Raw genomic sequence first — 16,887 nt, forward strand, 5'->3', positions numbered from 1 at the left:
ATGACTTGGGGGGGGGGGGTGATGGTGCTGGGGGTGGTGGGTAACTCCGTTCCCGGAACTCCAGGTTCCCTTCGCCCAAGGCTGGGCGTGGGATGGTGTCAGCGCCGGGTGTTCTGCAAAACCCCAGCCCAGCGCCAGTAGAGACCAGAGACCAGAGGGCGGGGCGGCCACCACGGGCACGCGCGCACGCGCACGCGCACGCGCACGCGGCGGCGGGTGGAAGCGGCGGTCGACGAGGGAAGGCGGCGACCCGGGGGCGCGCGGGGCCGCACGTGCACGCGCGCGCCCTTCGGCCCGCGAGCCCACGCGCCCACGCGGCCGCGCGCACTCCCGGGAAGTCTCGCGATGCGATGCCGTAGCCGGCTGCTCCCGCTGCGGGTGGTTCGGGCTGTTGCTGTGGTTGCCCGAGTTGCGGCGGCGGCGGCGGCGCTGGCGGAGGTGTCGGCCCCGCGGGCGGATGTTGACATTGTGTTGTTGTTATTGCTGACGGTAATGGCGGCGACGGCGCCGGTCGGGACCCCATCGCCTCAGTAAAAGGAAAAAAAAAACAACAACCGAGCCCGCCGGGGCGAGAGCGAACTCGGCGGCCGCGACTCCCCTCAGCCGCCGCCGCCGCCGCCGCCGCCACCGCCGCCGCCTCGCCGGCCGCGCTGCCGGCCGCAGCCCCCGGAATCAGGCCCCGCGGCGGGGCCGGGGGCCTCGGAGGCGCAGGATGGCGGATTTCGACGAGATCTACGAGGAGGAGGAGGACGAGGAGCGGGCCCTGGAGGAGCAGCTGCTCAAGTACTCGCCGGACCCGGTGGTGGTCCGCGGCTCCGGGCACGTCACCGTGTAAGGCCGGGCGCAGGGCGCAGGGCGCGGGCGGACGGGCCCTTCCTCGCGGGGTCCCGGGGCTGGGGGGATGAGGGGTGGGGGGCCGGGGGCCGGGAGCGTCGGGACGGCCGGCGACCAGGAAGTGAGAACTTGCTGGGTTGGGATTGGTTTAGGTCTTTGAAGTTGGGGGGGGGGCACATGCCGCCCTCCTCCCCCCTCCTCCCGGCACCCCGTTTAGCTGGGCCGTCCCAAAAGCCCGGGACTGAGTCGGTCCCCCCTCCCGGAGGGGGGGTTAGGCGTGCGTTTGGGGGGTCTGCCCTTGCTGGGTGCTCTCGCTCTGAGCCCTCTCCTGCGCCCCCACCGTTGCCAGGAGTTTCCCCTCTGCTGCACCTCCGCGGAGCCCAAGTGACATGTGGCTTGGAGGCCGCCAGATCAGGGCCTTGGGAGACCCCCTTCTCCCCCCACCCCCGGGTGACAGTCGGGGAGGTTTTGGGGGGGAGGGGGGCGAGGGTCCCCAGTTGTCGCGTCTGCTGTGCCTTTTTTTTTTTTTGGGTTTTGCACAGGCCACAGGTCTAGTCAGTTTCTTGCAGTTTCTGCCCCGGGCGAGTTCCTGGACTTGAATGTGAACGACGTGGGGGGGGGTCATGGGGGGAGGGGGGAGAGAGAGAAAGAAATAGATGAACCAGAGACTTTGAAGATGTTTGCAGCTGAGTCGAAACCCACCCTCGAGGGGGATTTTCTGGATGCCCAGGCTCTCCTTGGGGCTGGCTCCTTTGGTTTCATCCTGCCTGGTGGGTTGGCAGGCAGATGAGCAACCCTGAGAAGTCCGGTGTTAATTCAAACAATACGGGGGACGAGAGGCCTTGACTAACACAGGAATGTGAAGACTGGAACCCAGTAATGAGCTGTCCGGAAGCAGGAAGTTTGGTGATGTTTTTCTCAGCGAAGTCCGGGAGTTTTTTTTTTTTTTTGCACAGCATCAAGTGTGGAAGTCGCCGCCCCCACCTTTCATTTTTGAGTTCCTGTTCAAACTTCGTGGACCTGACTTAACACGCGTGTCCGAGAGCTGCTCACTTCAGCCTTTTTAAGAAAAAAGCAGAAGGGCCCGTCAGTCTGGAGATGGCCCGCTCCAGTTTTCACTGTGCTCTTTGGGAGGAAGCTGTGTGTGCTATGCAGTGAAGAACTTGGAGCCAAACATCAGGACTCGGAGCAGAAGATTGTCAGCACAGTCCAGTGCTCCGGTCCATGACATGGCCAGCCATGTTGTTGAGTGTGCTTATGTAATGCTTTGATTTCTTTAGCACCTGTTCGTTTGTGTTCAGGTGATTTAACAGGGTGAAAACACTGCATAATTGCTGTCACCGGCACCATGGAAAGACAATGCAGTTTACCACCACAATAACAATTATTTAATAGTCCGAATTGCTTTTCCAGCAGAATTAAGAAATACACAGATATCATGGATATTAATTCTTCAATGTATATCACAGAATGACTTTCGTTGCAACCATTTTGGTACATTTGCTATTCAGTTGGATTCAGGGTCTATTTTTCTTTTTAATCTTTTTTTCCTTATGTGGTAGGGGCTGGGGGTCACACCCGCCTCTACTCTGGGATCACTGCTTGGGAGGGGAAGAGGGAACCGGAGTATATGTGGTGTTGGGATGGATTCAGCTTGGCCAAATGCAAGGCAAGCTTCCTACCCTCTGTACTATCTCTGGACCCATGAATCAGGATTTTTTTTTTTTTACAGTGTTTAAAAGCTAAAGAGTATATGAACAATTAAAAGACTTTTCAAACTTTTTTAGTATTGTCTGCCCAGATTCCCTGTCTGTTCCAGTGTCAAAGAAAAATGGTAATATTTTGTTAAAAAGGTGTAGCTCTGGTTGTAAAGGAAAAGAAAATCTAAGTACTTTGTTGGGCAAGTGTTTGAAAATACAGTAGATGAAGTACTCACAGAGGTGATCAGTCAACTTGATTCTAGGTACTCAGAAATTATCGATTCTCCATTTTATTTTTATCTTGGAGGACTGTGGAGAAAATAGTATTTTGCCCACCTCAGACCAGTTGAGAACAAGTACTGGAGTTATAGCCTGTGGTATGGATGCTTTTTTTAAATTTTGAGTCCACACTTGGCTGTAATGGAAGGATCATGTGAAGCTGGGGACCAAACCTGGGTCTCCAGTATGCAGAACAGCCCTTTGAACCATCTCTCCCATGTGAATAGTTTATTTTGTTTTAAAGGCTCACAGGTAATTTCCTTATTAACAAGAATGGAAAACTCCAGAATATGTAGAGGAACAGAGAATATTCTGCCAGTAACTGGTATGCCTTTGTACATTGGTGTTAGCAGTGATACCCCCAACCACTTTTCTCTCTTTCCTGTTCCTTTAGTCTAAGGTCTGGATTCAGATGCACCCTCCTGACATTCCTTGACATTCCTTGAGTAAATTATGTGTCTTAATCTCTGACTTCCAAGATTATTTAGGATTCAGTAAGAAAATACATGCAAAGAATCTATCATCATATATAGAGCTGCCGTCAATAAATATAAGCCTTTATTAATCTCCACATATACAGGTTTCCATTTTGAGACAAATAGGGTAACAAAGTTCTAAGAATTCCAGACTGCCATTTTTAAAACTACCAGTTTTAAACAGTTTTAACTCTTGAGACTAGTTTTTGTATTTCCAAATAGTTTATATGAGACTAACTTGCTGTGTGAAGTATTTTTCTGGGAATTAACTTTTTCTGCATTAGCTATATTTTTTGAGGAATGGGTTAGTCTTTCTGCATTTAAAAACTACATATTTTGAGGAATGGGTTGGTCTTTCTGCGTTAAAAACTGTATTTTTTGAGGAATGGGTTAGTTTGGGCCCTACTTGATGCTGCCCACGACCTACTCATGGCACTGCTCAGGGATCACTCCTGGTGATGTACCATATGTGGTGCCAGGAATCCAACTGGGGTTGGTGCATGCAAGACAAGCACCCTGACCCTTGTACTGTCTCTGGCAAAACTGTGTATATATATATATATATATATATATATATATATATATATGTTTTTGTGGTGTATTGAAATAGTAGTATAGAACTTTTGTAATATAAATAAGGGTTGTAATAGTAGTATAAAACTTTTTTAAATGACTGACAACATTCACAGGCTCACTATGCAGTTAAGTAGCTTAAGTAGTACCTCTAAAGTTTTTTGAAATTGCTGCTTTTATTGGCTTTTGAGAATGTTCAGTTTTCGTGCTTTTGAAAAACTGAGAATATGTTCAGATTTTTTTTTTTTGGTCAAGTTGAAAGTATATGATGTATTAACGGTAATTGATCTTAAACCAGATCTGAAATGATAAGAGTAATACGTATTTTTCAGATTTCACTTTTGAATAGATCTTGATTGTTGAATATTTCTACTCTTCTATCTTAATATCAAGTATGCTGTAGAAAAATGAGTGATTTAGAAGTGTGACTTGAAAAAATTTCAGGTCTTCCTGAGACACAATAATAATCTTTGCAAAGGAGTGATATTACTATAAAATTCTGTTCTAGTTCCTAAAATTTATAAAAAATTTACTTGAAATGTATCAGTGTTTAAAGAATGTTGCTAACTGATATCTTTAGTACTTTGACTTAACCAAAGTCGAACCACTTTTAACAATTTAAATTTTTCTTTTTTTTTTTTTTGGAGGGGCTTACCTTGGCACTGCATTAAAATAGCACTTCTGGTGGAGCTCATAGGAGCATGTGGGGTGCTGTGGATCAAACATAGGTCTGCTGCATATAACGCAAGCACCTTTCCCTCTGTACTATCTCTCCAGTTTCAGCAATTTAAACTTGTAACCCCATGTTAATTCTCCCATTCAGTGAAATACTTAGCTGTGTTCCACTTTTGAAGATTAAACCTATTGTTTTCAAAGACTTTATTGATACTACTTTACAACTCCAAAGTTCTTTGAGGGTATAATTGGTCTTTATTTTTCATTTACTACTTGGAATATTAGCAGGTCCTGAAATGTTCTCTAAATGAGTAAGATAATGCAAGTACCTTTGGATCTTTTCAGAATTACCAAAGGAATAACTCTACTTTCCTTTTGTATCTTATGATGAAGACATACGATTTTTTACAATAGATTTATAAAGTCACATTCAAGAGACAAGTGGCTTATTTTTATAAAAAACAGTATTTGGTAATTATTAGGAAAGTATAATTAAGAAATGTGTTTTCAGGGCCAGAGAGATAGTATAGGCATTAAGGCACTTGCATGTGGGCGACCCCATTTCTGGGCGTTGTTCCTGAGCATCACTGGTTCTGACTCAAAACCCCCGTACTGCCCAAAAGGTGCACATTTTTCTCCCGGCAGTTTTTTTTTATTTCCTATAATTTGAAGGGAAATCAGTTTGATTTACAATACAGTTAGAACATGTATTTGGTCACTGTCACTGTCCTCTCATTGTTCATCAGTTTACTCGAGCGTGGCCAGTAATGTCTCTGTTATGACACTTTTACTGTGTTTGGCATATTGAATACGTCAGGGGGAGCTTGCCAGGCTTTGCCGTGCGGGTGAGATACTCTCGGTAGCATGCTGGGCTCTCCAAGAGGGGTGGAGGAATTGAACTCGGTTGGCCATGTTGGCTGCTTGCAAGGCAAACGACCTACCTGCTGTGCTATAGCTCCAGCCCATGTCTTTGGTAATACTAAATAAAAATGTAAGCATTTAAATTGAACCAAACATTAAAATTTATCAGTGGATAAACTTTCTCAAAGAGATGAGAAATATTCTAGTTAACTGAAGTTTGAAATTTTTATTGTACTTGAAGTTGAAAATTCACATGGTGTTTTATTCTAAACAGCTCAGTGTTGGATCTCTGCCTACCAACAAATGTACTTTATTTTTTTTTATATTTATTTATTTATTTTTTAATAGTGAGGCACCATGAGGTACAGTTGTAGACTTACACATTTTTGTGCTTGGGTTTCGATTATACAATGATCAAACACCCATCCCTCCACCAGTGCGCATTTCCCACCACCACGGATCCCAGCATCCCCTCCCCCCCCAGCCCCTATCCCACCCTGCCTCTGTGGCAGGGCATTTCCCTCTCTCTCCTTTTGAGTGCCATGGTCGGCAAAAGAGGCATTGAGTGGCAATCATGCTTGGTCGACAGTCTACCCTCCGCATGCTCTCCCATCGTGGGCGGATCCTCCCAACACCCTTTATTTGGTGTTCCCTTCTCTTTCTGAGCTCCCCCTTCCCCTAACATGTGTGGTTGTCCTCCGGGTCATTGAGTAAAATTCCCGGTACTAATCTCTGCCATACTTGGGTGTTAGTTTCCTATTTTGTTACTTTATGTTCCCCAGATGAATGCAATCTTTCTATGTCTATCCCTTTCTTTCTGAGTCATTTCGCTTAACATGATACTTTCCATGTAATACCACTTGTATGTAAACTTCATGACTTCGTCTTTTCTAACAGCTACATAGTACTCCATTGTGTAAATGTGCCAGAGTTTCTTCAACCAGTCATCTGTTCTCGGGCACTCAGGTTTTTTCCAGATTCTGGCTATTGTAAAGAGTGCTGCAATAAACAGACAATTGCAGATGTCACTTCGGCTATACTTTTTTGCCTCTCTGGGATATATTCCCAGGAGTGGTATTGCTGGGTCAAATGGGAACTCAATTTCTAATTTTTTGAGAATCATCCATACTGTTTTCCAGAAGGGCTGAACCAGTCGGCATTCCCACCAACAGTGAAGGAGTGTCCCTTTCTCACCACATCCGCGCCAGCACTGGTTGCTTTTGTTCTTGTGGATATGGGCCAGTCTCTGTGGTGTGAGGTGATCCTCATCAACAAATGTACTTTAGTACTTAACATTTTATGTGCAAGCGAAGTAGAATATAAGAACTAAATTTTATGTGATCGCTAAGCAGAATACAGGAAATAATGATGAAAGAGTAAATTATATAAAATGTTAGTAAATAATCAAATACTATTATTCTAAATAACCTGACTGTAAAGTAAATGAGATGAATCTGTGTGTGTGTGTGTGTGTGCATGTGCGTGCGTGTGTGTGTGTGTGCGCGCGTGCTACATTTATTTGGTATTAGAACCACTCCTGGCACATTGCTTGGGGTCACTCCCTGGAATGCTTGGGGAACCATGTGTCATGCATTGAACCTGGGCCTCTCACATGCAAAGCATGTGCACTGTCCCTTTGAGCTATCATCCCAGACCAATATTTGTATTTGAGAGCTTTTCAGTTCTAATAGGTTAAGGACACAGAATGTTAGTCTATATACACATAAAGGAAATTTTTAAGTCTCAGTATTTTTGTCTGGTTTAGCTTTCTAATCTATGAAGCTACTTAAATTTTTATTCTCTAAAATTAAGTTTTAAATATAACTATAGCAACAGATGTTCTTAGGTATTCTTCTAAGATCTCCTGTGTAAATTTTTTTGTGGCATAATTTATTTCAAAATCCATTTATAAAATCAAATCTTATATTTATGTTTCAGTATTCATTAATGCAGCTTAATCTCTGAGCAAGGTTTCTTTCCTTTCTTGAAGGTGAGGAAGCATTTGACCCACACCTTCTAGTGCTCAGGGGCAGCTCCTGGCTCTTCTCAGGGGTTACTCCCTGGCAGTGCTTAGGGGACCATATGTGGTAATAGAGATCTAATGGGTTACCTGCTTGCAGACAGCATCTTTTTTTTTTAATTGTTTTATTTTAATGAATCATCGTGAGATATATTTACAGACTTACAGACTTTCATCATTGTGTTTCAGTCAAACAATGTTCAAGTACCCATCCTCCACCAGTGCCCATTCTCCACTCCCGGTGTTCCCAGTATCCCTCATCCTACCTCCTGCCTCTGTGGCAGGCACAATCCCTCTTACTCTCTGTCCTTTTGGGTGCAGCATCTTACTCTTTGTATTATTGCATCTCCAGGCCCTGTGTGAGATTTCTTAAACTTCACTGATGTTCAGATTCACCAAGGGAATTTTTAAAAACAGCAACAACATACATTTTAGGCTCTTAACCAAGATTCCTTAAGGGAAGAGTTTAGGAATTTTTATTTTTAATGAGATGTAGGTCATTACTTATCTGACAATTTGGAAAGGAATAGATGATAATATGGAAAGAGTGGCTTTTGACATTAAGTTGATTGATTTTAGTTCTCACATGCTTCCTGTGACCATTAACCTTTTTGAGCTTTGATTATTAGGAGGAGTAGTAGCTACTCAGAAATTAGGTATGAGAGTCAGAAATAATTTACCTTATGATTCAAGTGTATAATACACTTTTAGCAAATTGTCACATGCTTGTTCTTTCATGCACATTTTGGAGTTGATTTTACCATTTCTTAGAAATCAGTCTGAAAGGTGGTGTAGCTTTCCTGCCTTAAAACAAGATCCTGGGCTCTTTGACTCTGGAGAAGCCTGTGTTTTCTTTTGAATATATATTTCTTTTACACTTCTCTGAATTTCTTTAAAAAGGATTTTGCTTTAAAATAAAACATGGGCTGGAGTGATAGTACAGTGGTTGGGACTCTCGTCTTGCATTGATCGGGGTTGATCCTCATTTCCCATATGGTCCCTGGAGCCAGCCCAGTGTGATTGCTTTGTGCCAAGCCAGAAGTAAGCCCTGAACACTGCTGGGTGTAGCCCCCCAAAACAAAACCAAAAATATAACAGTAAAACAAGATCCTGAGTGTATCTCAAAATATATCTGAGTTGAATCGCCATATTATCCGTTCTTTAAAACTATTGGAGCATATTAGGGTTTGAGAATCTTGACCTGGTTTCACTTATGTGGGCTTTTGCTTTCTCTTTTTCTTCTTTCTAGCTAATTGATCAGCCCTAGCTTAAAAATGAAAGAACCAGCCTAATTAAAACTATGTATAAAATGTAAAGTTGATTTGCAAGGTCAGTTTCTGCGATTGAGTTTTACTTGGGTCTTAAGACATTTTACTTCCTCAAGAGCATTTTTGTTTAATCCTTTATTATCAGGGGTTTTATTGATGATTCCTATAATTTAACACGTATTTTTATTGTGGTAGGTATTATGTGAGACTCTGGGTGTATAGTTTCGAGTAAAAGAATCATAGTTCCTCTGTTCTTGCAGGCTTTTTAGCTAATAGATGAATTACGCTTGAGAAAATTTCTGTGAAGGAGACCAGTAGAATGACATTACTGAAAATAATGCGTGTTGGGATAATCTTTTGGAGGCGTATTCATTTAGAAGGGAAGAAAGAGATCTGTGAAGAGCTCCTTAGTTGTAGAGAACAAAATAAAAGTACCAAGATAACTTTAAATAAGCTTGACTTGCCTGAGAAATTCTGGTACTTAGGCATTGTAGCTAAAATGTAGCAAACAGTATATCTAGAAGTCAAATTGGAGGGCTCAGGAACAGTTTTGGGAGTAGATTATAATTGGGAGATTAGGACTTAGTTGAAGCAGTCTCCATGGGACATGATAATGATCTGCTGGTGATGGAGTGAGGATGATGATCTTACAGTTCTGGCTGTAACCATCAAATGCACAACTTTTCAATGATCTATGGAAAAACTTAACAGTTTCATTTGTGCCACCTTATTCCCAGTTGTGAGATTTTTGTTTGTATTTTGACTTTGTGAAGGGTGAGGTCAAAGAACTGTGTGACTGCCCTAACTGTTGACTCTGGACTGACTTGATGGTTGACCTGCACTTCCTGTTTTGTTGCCATACTTGGTATGCCAAGAGAACAACATGCTGGAAGCAGAAAGGGACTTTCCCATAAGATCATAGATTCTGAAATGAGGGCCATTGTAAAGTAGAACACTGTAGCTAGGAAATGTGTGTGATTTGATAGTGATTGGTTCATTTAATTGTGCTTTTTACCTTTAAAACTGAATTGAGCACGTAGAGGCTAATATTTTCTCACATGGCCCTAAAAAATGATTTTTTTCCTTCTAAACTGTTCAGCATTCTACCACCTAGTAAACTCTGAGGTATAGCCTACTTTTATTTATTTAGTTTTTTGATCAGTGAATGTGAATATAATGAACTTCCTGAAAGAACTGCTTGTTTCATTCTCTTGGATTGGTTTCAATGGAGTCCTTAGTATCTTAGTATCCAGTTTTCTTTCTCTACCATTCTAAATGATACAATTGTAATTGTTATTTGAAAATGATACTTTTGTAGTCCATTTTATAAACTGTCCACCATTATGCTATATACATATAATGCTTTTTTGGACTATAGCCCACCAGTTCATTGTTCATATATATATATATTTTTTTTGCTTTTTGGGTCACACCCAGCATTGCTCAGGGGTTACTCCTGGCTCTGCACTCAGGAATTACTCCTGGCAGTGCTCAGGGGACCATATGGGATGCTGGGATTCGAACCCGGGTTGGCCGCGTGCAAGGCAAATACCCTACCCGCTCCAGCCCCATTCTTTTTTGTGTGTTCATAATTTCTTGAATGTAATTGTTATGTTACTCAATTTATAATATGTAGAATATTTAAAACTGTATAAATTAGGTATAAAATATCTTCCTATTTCATAAATAATTTAAAGTGGCTGATTTATATTAGCTGAATCACTCATTCAATTTTTACTACTAATACTTCTACTGTTTAATAGCATATGTAATTATATACTAATTCTTGAAAGTAAAATCTTCTTGAGAGGGCCCACTTCTCACAGACTGTGGGGCCACTTTTGACTGGGGGCTAATAGTACTCAGGGACCACTACCAGTTATGCTTAGGAGAGCATGCTTGAATCCAGCTCTCCCACATTAAAACTTGTGTCCAGCCCTTTATACTATACCCCTCACATTTGCAAACAGAATCTTAAGTGAAAATTAGTAAAATTTTATTATGTGGTTCCATGATACAGTAAGTACCTCATTTATGTTTAAGCAGACCCCCAAATTAAAAGGCTAGAATATTATAGAAGTATATATAATGATGAAGTTATGATAAAGTGAATTTGATACATGATTTAAGCATCTCTTTGATTTCACTAGTTTTATAAATCAGATTGTACTTTCATAGAGCCAGATGAACCCAAATGTTTAAGATTTGTCACTGAATTAACATTTATGTATACCTTTTTAAGGTGCTTATTTATTGCTCCAACTCCAATAAAGAGGTTCTTTATCTTTTAAATAGGCATAGCACATTTCCACTTTCTTATTTTCTTCCTTGAGTCATATCAATATTCAGTTGTATACTATGACAGCCACATGAATTTAAAAAGCAGGATTTTTATGCATTAAAATCTGTGAGTCTCCTCTCTAGTTATGATTTTATCTCTCCAAAGGCCTAAAAATATGAATTCATTGAGCTCAGAGTTCAGCTTAAGGAAGTAAGTGCTGTCTTTACTTGCCATCTGCATAACCCATGTGTTCACTTTGATTCTGAAATTTCTAGTTCATATGTTCATAGGTCTTGTTATATCTGTAGGAAGTCATATTTTGAATTTATATATATATATATATATTTTTTGGGTCACACCCGGCAATGCACAGGGGTTGCTCCTGGCTTTGCACTCAGGAATTACTCCTGGTGGTGCTTGGGGAACATATGAAATGCTGGGAATCAAACCCAGGTTGGCTGCGTGCAAGGCAAACACCTACCCACTGTGTATCGCTCCAGCCCCCTGAATTTATATTTGAAAGGTGTTTTAGAATTCAAAATATCTGAAACAACTTACAATATTCACTTAAAATTAACTGAAGCACTCTCTCTTAGTTGATGTCAAATTTCTTATTCTGTTTACTTACTGAAAGATAGTCATAGTCCCTGACCCTTTTTTTCCTCTTTCACTGTATCTAATCAGTAAAATTCATTTGCTCTACTTTAAAAATACATTGAAAATCTGATATTTAAAAAAAAGCCTTTTTGCTGGGGTGCATCATTATCTCTGTTTTCTACACTTAATTTTTTTCTTCTTCCTTTTAACTTTGCTTCTTTTCTTTTTGGTACATTTGCCATTGTGAGCTTTTAAAAATATAGTTCATAATCCCTACCACTGCAAGAAAAAAAAAACAGCATAAATCAGATCTTGTCTCTTTTCAATATTGAGCCTCCTAAGAGTTCCCCATTTTAAAATCCAAGAGTTTTAAAAAGTCCCTTTTAATATCCTGCAACACTGATCAGATTTTGTAACTTCTCTGATTTTTCCTCACCTTTCTAGTTGGCTAGCCTCCTTTCATTCTCTGTATTATTTCTGGCTTAGGGTTTTTCAGTGATTGGTTCCACATTCTGTAATATTCTTCTCCCACATTCAAACTGCTTGCTCCTTTACCACCTTCAAAACTTCCACGGTTATCTTTGTAATGAATTTTACCTTTCTGTTTAATTTAAAATCCTTCGATGGGCTACCTTTTTATTTTTCCATAGTGCTGCTTCTGTCAGAACCTGAGTGAAACTTTATTAGTAAAGAATACAAACTTACAGTGGATTTCAGCACAAGGAATAATACTAAATACAGTTAAGTTGTCATGTTGGAAAATGACCAATTAATGAAGACGGCAATTTGAATATAAAAATATTTTAAATATTTATTGTTAAGTTTTATTTTAGCCACTATTTGATCCCACATGGCAGAGTCTGGCAAACTTTCCGTGTCGTACTCAATATGCCAAATACCAGTAACAATGATGGGTCTCAGTCTCCTAACTTTGAAATATTGAATATGGCTCTTTTAAAATCTCAGGGCTGGGAAGAAGGAGACGTTACTGGTACCTGCTTGAGGCAATCGACGAACAAACTTATGATGGCTTTGTCTTGCAAAGAAAAAAAAAACTCAACCTTTCTTGACAGGAATACAGTTTTGGGTTTTCTCCCTGTTTTGTATCAGCTTTCTGGCTTGTAAAATGTGAACCCAGAAAGATTCAGATACTGTTTTTTTTAAAAATCTTGGGACAGCAAAGTTTTACATTTGTGTCACATATGCCTTGATAGACTAATTGCCTTATGTGAGGCAAATAAAACCAGAAGAGAGTTGTTAAATTAAGTTCAGATATCAATATTTCTAGTTGATATCTGAATTGAAGTAAGAATTGATAGTCTGTGTCTCTGTTATGTTTCTCCTTCATCTTTAGCACAATAACTGTTTTGTGTTTTTTTTTTGGATGGGGACACATGTTGTTACACCTGGCTCAGAGTTTAGACCTGTGCTAGGGGTTCATTCCTGGTTGTGCTCAGAGGACCGGGTCTGGTGCTGGTGTTCAAACTCAGGTTGGCTGCACTCAAGGTCGCCTGTTCTATCTTTCACCCTTTTTTTTTTTCTTAATTAGAATTTGCTTGAATTTCTAACTCAGTTCTCATCCATGTGAGCTACCTGTTTACTGTTGTCCAGCTTTCCTGAACCTAGAACTGCTCTGTGTGTCCTGTTTCCTTCCCCAGAATCCCTTGACCTCGAAAATGTTGACTGAACATTGGAAAATCTTTTGACAGTTAACAGCCAGTTTGATCATTGGCCAGTCTAATTGCTGAGCTGTTTGGAGAGGATATTTGTGAGGGCATTTAGATGTATGCATTATTTAATGTATCAGGTTATGGAAGATAGATGACAAATGTAAATACTGTCCACTTTATCAGAAGGAAGATAACCTTAGTAAGAGTAGCACTGTCCTCCCATTGTTCATCAGTTTGCTCGAGTGGGCCCAGTAACGTCTCCATTGTGAGACTTGTTAATGTGTTTGGCATATCAAATACGTCACGGGTAGTTTGCCAGGTTTTGGCGTGCGGGTGAAATACTCTTGGTTAGCTTGCCCGGCTCTCCAAGAGGGGCGAACGAATCAACCCCAGTTCGGCCGGGCCAGCAGCTCGCGAGGCATACTCCCTACTGCTGTGCTATTGCTCCAGCCCCAACCTTAGTAAAGCTACTATTAGTGTTTAATAGATTATTTAATTTTTTTCTGTGCATGTAGATATTTTTATTTAAAAATTGAAACCATACATTAGAAGTCATTGTTCATCAATATTTTTATAGTTCTTAAGAAATGTTTAATAGCATAAAGTGTCATTTTCAGATTTTCAGATTGAAAGGAATAGAAATACCCAGGGACCTTAAGCAGTTAAAGTTTATCATAAGAATGCATGAGAACTAAGGAAGACTGGAAGCTCAACCATTGGATGAATAGCCAAGCTTTACGGAGACTGAATATTATTGATTTGGAGATAATACAATTCCGGTAACCTAGTTATTCTTTTTTTGTCAGTAGTAGTGCCCTTTGCTACCTGGACTAGTTTTCACAGTTATTTACTTTTAGTTCCAGCTTCTGCTGTGATATGAACTGTCAGACGGCTCTTTCACTTCCATAATTTTCTGCTTACCATTGCCTTCAGGTTATTCTTGACTTTTTCATGATATTATTGTTTCTTACTTCCATCTAAGCTTTTTGTTACCAATAGTTGTTTATCCAGATACTTCAAAAAGGAGTATCAGATTGAGTTTAGTTAATATGGTTTAAATTAGTTATATCTCTGGGGCCCTGCCATCCATACGTGTGTGTGACATCCATATGTTGGTAGCTCAGGGATTAGCTATTCTTAAAAGTAGAAGCCCATTTGTGGAACTCTGCAAAGTGTAGGGATTCTTGTCAGGCACTCAGCATAATTGGGTACTCTATAGTACACTCTGATCCCCAATGCCTACCCCCAAAGCAGGACCTAAATAATTTATTTTGTATTGCTTGTTATGAATAATTCGCTAAAAATTATCTAAAGTTTCCTTAGAGGAAAGTGTGTGAAGATTGTTATATTTCACCCTGGCGCCATTAAGCCTATGTCTTAGTACATCAGTACTATAGACTTTGAGATGTTGTGCAGCTGGCAAATGTGACTGCGCGCTCCAGATATTATAAAATGTTAAATGTGGTGACGCAGCTGAGGTTAATTTAAATATCTTTTTAACTGGATGATGAATTTGGGGTCTGGTGGCATCTCCTGCAATTGTTCTTGTATTGCTTTCTTCCAAGAGATTTATTTCTGAGTCTCTGGATCACGGTTGTTAATGAGCTTAAATGGCGCCAGAGGCAGTTTGTGGGCGTGCCTGCAAGGCTCCTGGAAGAACAGGGAGATATGGGGGGAGGTCGCCCATTCCTCACTTCCTGCAAGCTTGGAGATTTCAGTCACAAGTCCTGCATGCCTGTTTTTTTCAGCAGATTCACTCATGGATTATTCATATATACATGTATGTTTGTGTGTATGCGTGTAAACTTAAAATTGTTTAATGTGACTTTGGTTTTGGGGCTCCCAAGCAGTGCCCAGGAGGGCCATAGGTACCATCAGTGCTTTTTGACCAATTGGCCTAGGTTCAGAGCAAGGACCTGTGCTGTTAGTCCTACAGTGCTAGGATACTTGGCCAACCTGAGGCTTGCAGGGCCACATCTGGTGGCAGGTGAGTGGATAGCAGAGGCTCCAGGATTATACCTGGGATTACTTGTGGGACTATTGTGGTGCTGTGAATTGAACTGGGTCCCCTTAACTGATGTACTGTCTCATGACCCCTTACACGTTATTTTGAGGTTACATTAACAAACACAAAGTATAACTTTTCTTTCCATTTATTTTTTCTTATTCATATTTAATGAAATAGGATAGTCTTATTAAATCTATCTGGCATGATTTTTTTTTTTGGCCTAGATTAGAAATAAAAGTAGAAGGACTGGCAAAAATAAAGCATGGCATGGGAGACATTTGCTGTAGCCAATGCCAACAAGATAGACCAGACTCTAATCTTTGAGTTTTTTGCAAAAAGAAAAAAATGCTATATGAAGGAGGACTTGCTGAAAAGACCTTTCTTTTCAACTACTTTGTTGAAAATGTTCTCATTAGTAAAGGAATGTAGATTAAAGCCCAGACTATAGTAGTTTGACTAATGAATAGGAAATGAGAGAAAAGTAGTGAATATGTAAGTTTTTAGGACATTGAGGAAAAAAAAGAAATGGATGCTATCATACCTTGAAGGAGAAGAAAATATGGTTCAGATTTTTCAGTCTGGGTTGACTTGATATAAAATTGTATGCTTTGTGTAAAGAAGTCAAAAGAGGAGGAGAAATACAGTGTTTCGTAGGGGAGACTTTAGGAGATGCAACAGGAGCAATGGTTAATTTTGTGTAGCTTGCTCTATGGAGAATGTGAATTTCTGAGGACATCAGTAAATCTAAAACTAAAAGGAAGAGAAGACAGAGCAGCTTGTATGCAATGGCCCTTTTTCTCTGGCTGGAGTTAAATGCTGTGGTTATTTATTTTTAAAAATGTGTGAAGATAAGCTTGAACATAGAGAAGATAACTGAAGTGGAACATAGAGAAGGGAGCTGATTAGAAATAGAGTACTGTAAACAGATAGAACTGGTTAGAAATAAAACAATAGTTATGTGATTTTTCTTTTGAAGATTCAGGCAGTGTGAACTAAAGAGAATAAACATTCTGATTGAATTAAAATGGCAAGAATTGAAAGGTAATTATTTGAGTATGGCCAAAATGATTGTGTAGTTCTGACTACAGCTGAATCTTACGAAGACAATGTTTATGAGAAACAGCCTTGTTCCTGACGCCCCATTCGCTCTCAATGGAACGACCATCTCCGAATGCAACAGCTATGTGTACCTAGGTCGAGAGGTCAACATGAGAAATGACCTGGCACCCGAGCTGCGCAGGAGGAAGAGAGCGGCTTGGAACGCCTTCAAGAACGTCGAAGAAATAGCTAAGAGGACGAAGAACCTCCGGCTCCGGGCACATCTCTTTGATTCCACTGTTCTTCCTGCATTAACATATGCCTCAGAGACCTGGGCCCTACGCAAACAAGATGAGAACGCCATTCAGGTCTCCCAAAGAAGAATAGAAAGAGCTATGCTTGGAATATCACGTTTCACTCAAATAAGAGAACGAATCCGGAGTTCTGACATCCGTCGACGATCAAGGATCAGGGACGCTGTCTCATTTGCCAAGGTGTCGAAAATCAGATGGGCTGGTCACGTAATGAGATTTAAAGACGACCGTTGGACTAGAGCTGTTACTGATTGGATTCCACGGGATGTCAAGAGACCGCGTGGCCGCCCACC

General features: G+C 40.9%; 1 protein-coding gene across 1 annotated transcript in view; it reads left to right on the forward strand.

Moving 5' to 3' along the window:
- The first annotated feature begins 244 nt into the window (after window positions 1-244).
- Window positions 245-16,887, forward strand: part of CHIC2 (cysteine rich hydrophobic domain 2) — a 43,845-nt gene continuing 27,202 nt past the window's right edge. The window contains exon 1 of the mRNA XM_056111372.1: window positions 245-831. Coding sequence (XP_055967347.1) covers window positions 713-831 — 119 coding nt within the window. The 5' untranslated portion in view covers window positions 245-712. The remainder of the gene's footprint in view (window positions 832-16,887) is intronic.

This window comes from Sorex fumeus, unplaced genomic scaffold (genome assembly GCF_029834395.1).
Source record: "Sorex fumeus unplaced genomic scaffold, SorFum_2.1 ptg000013l, whole genome shotgun sequence".
Lineage (NCBI taxonomy): Eukaryota > Metazoa > Chordata > Mammalia > Eulipotyphla > Soricidae > Sorex > Sorex fumeus.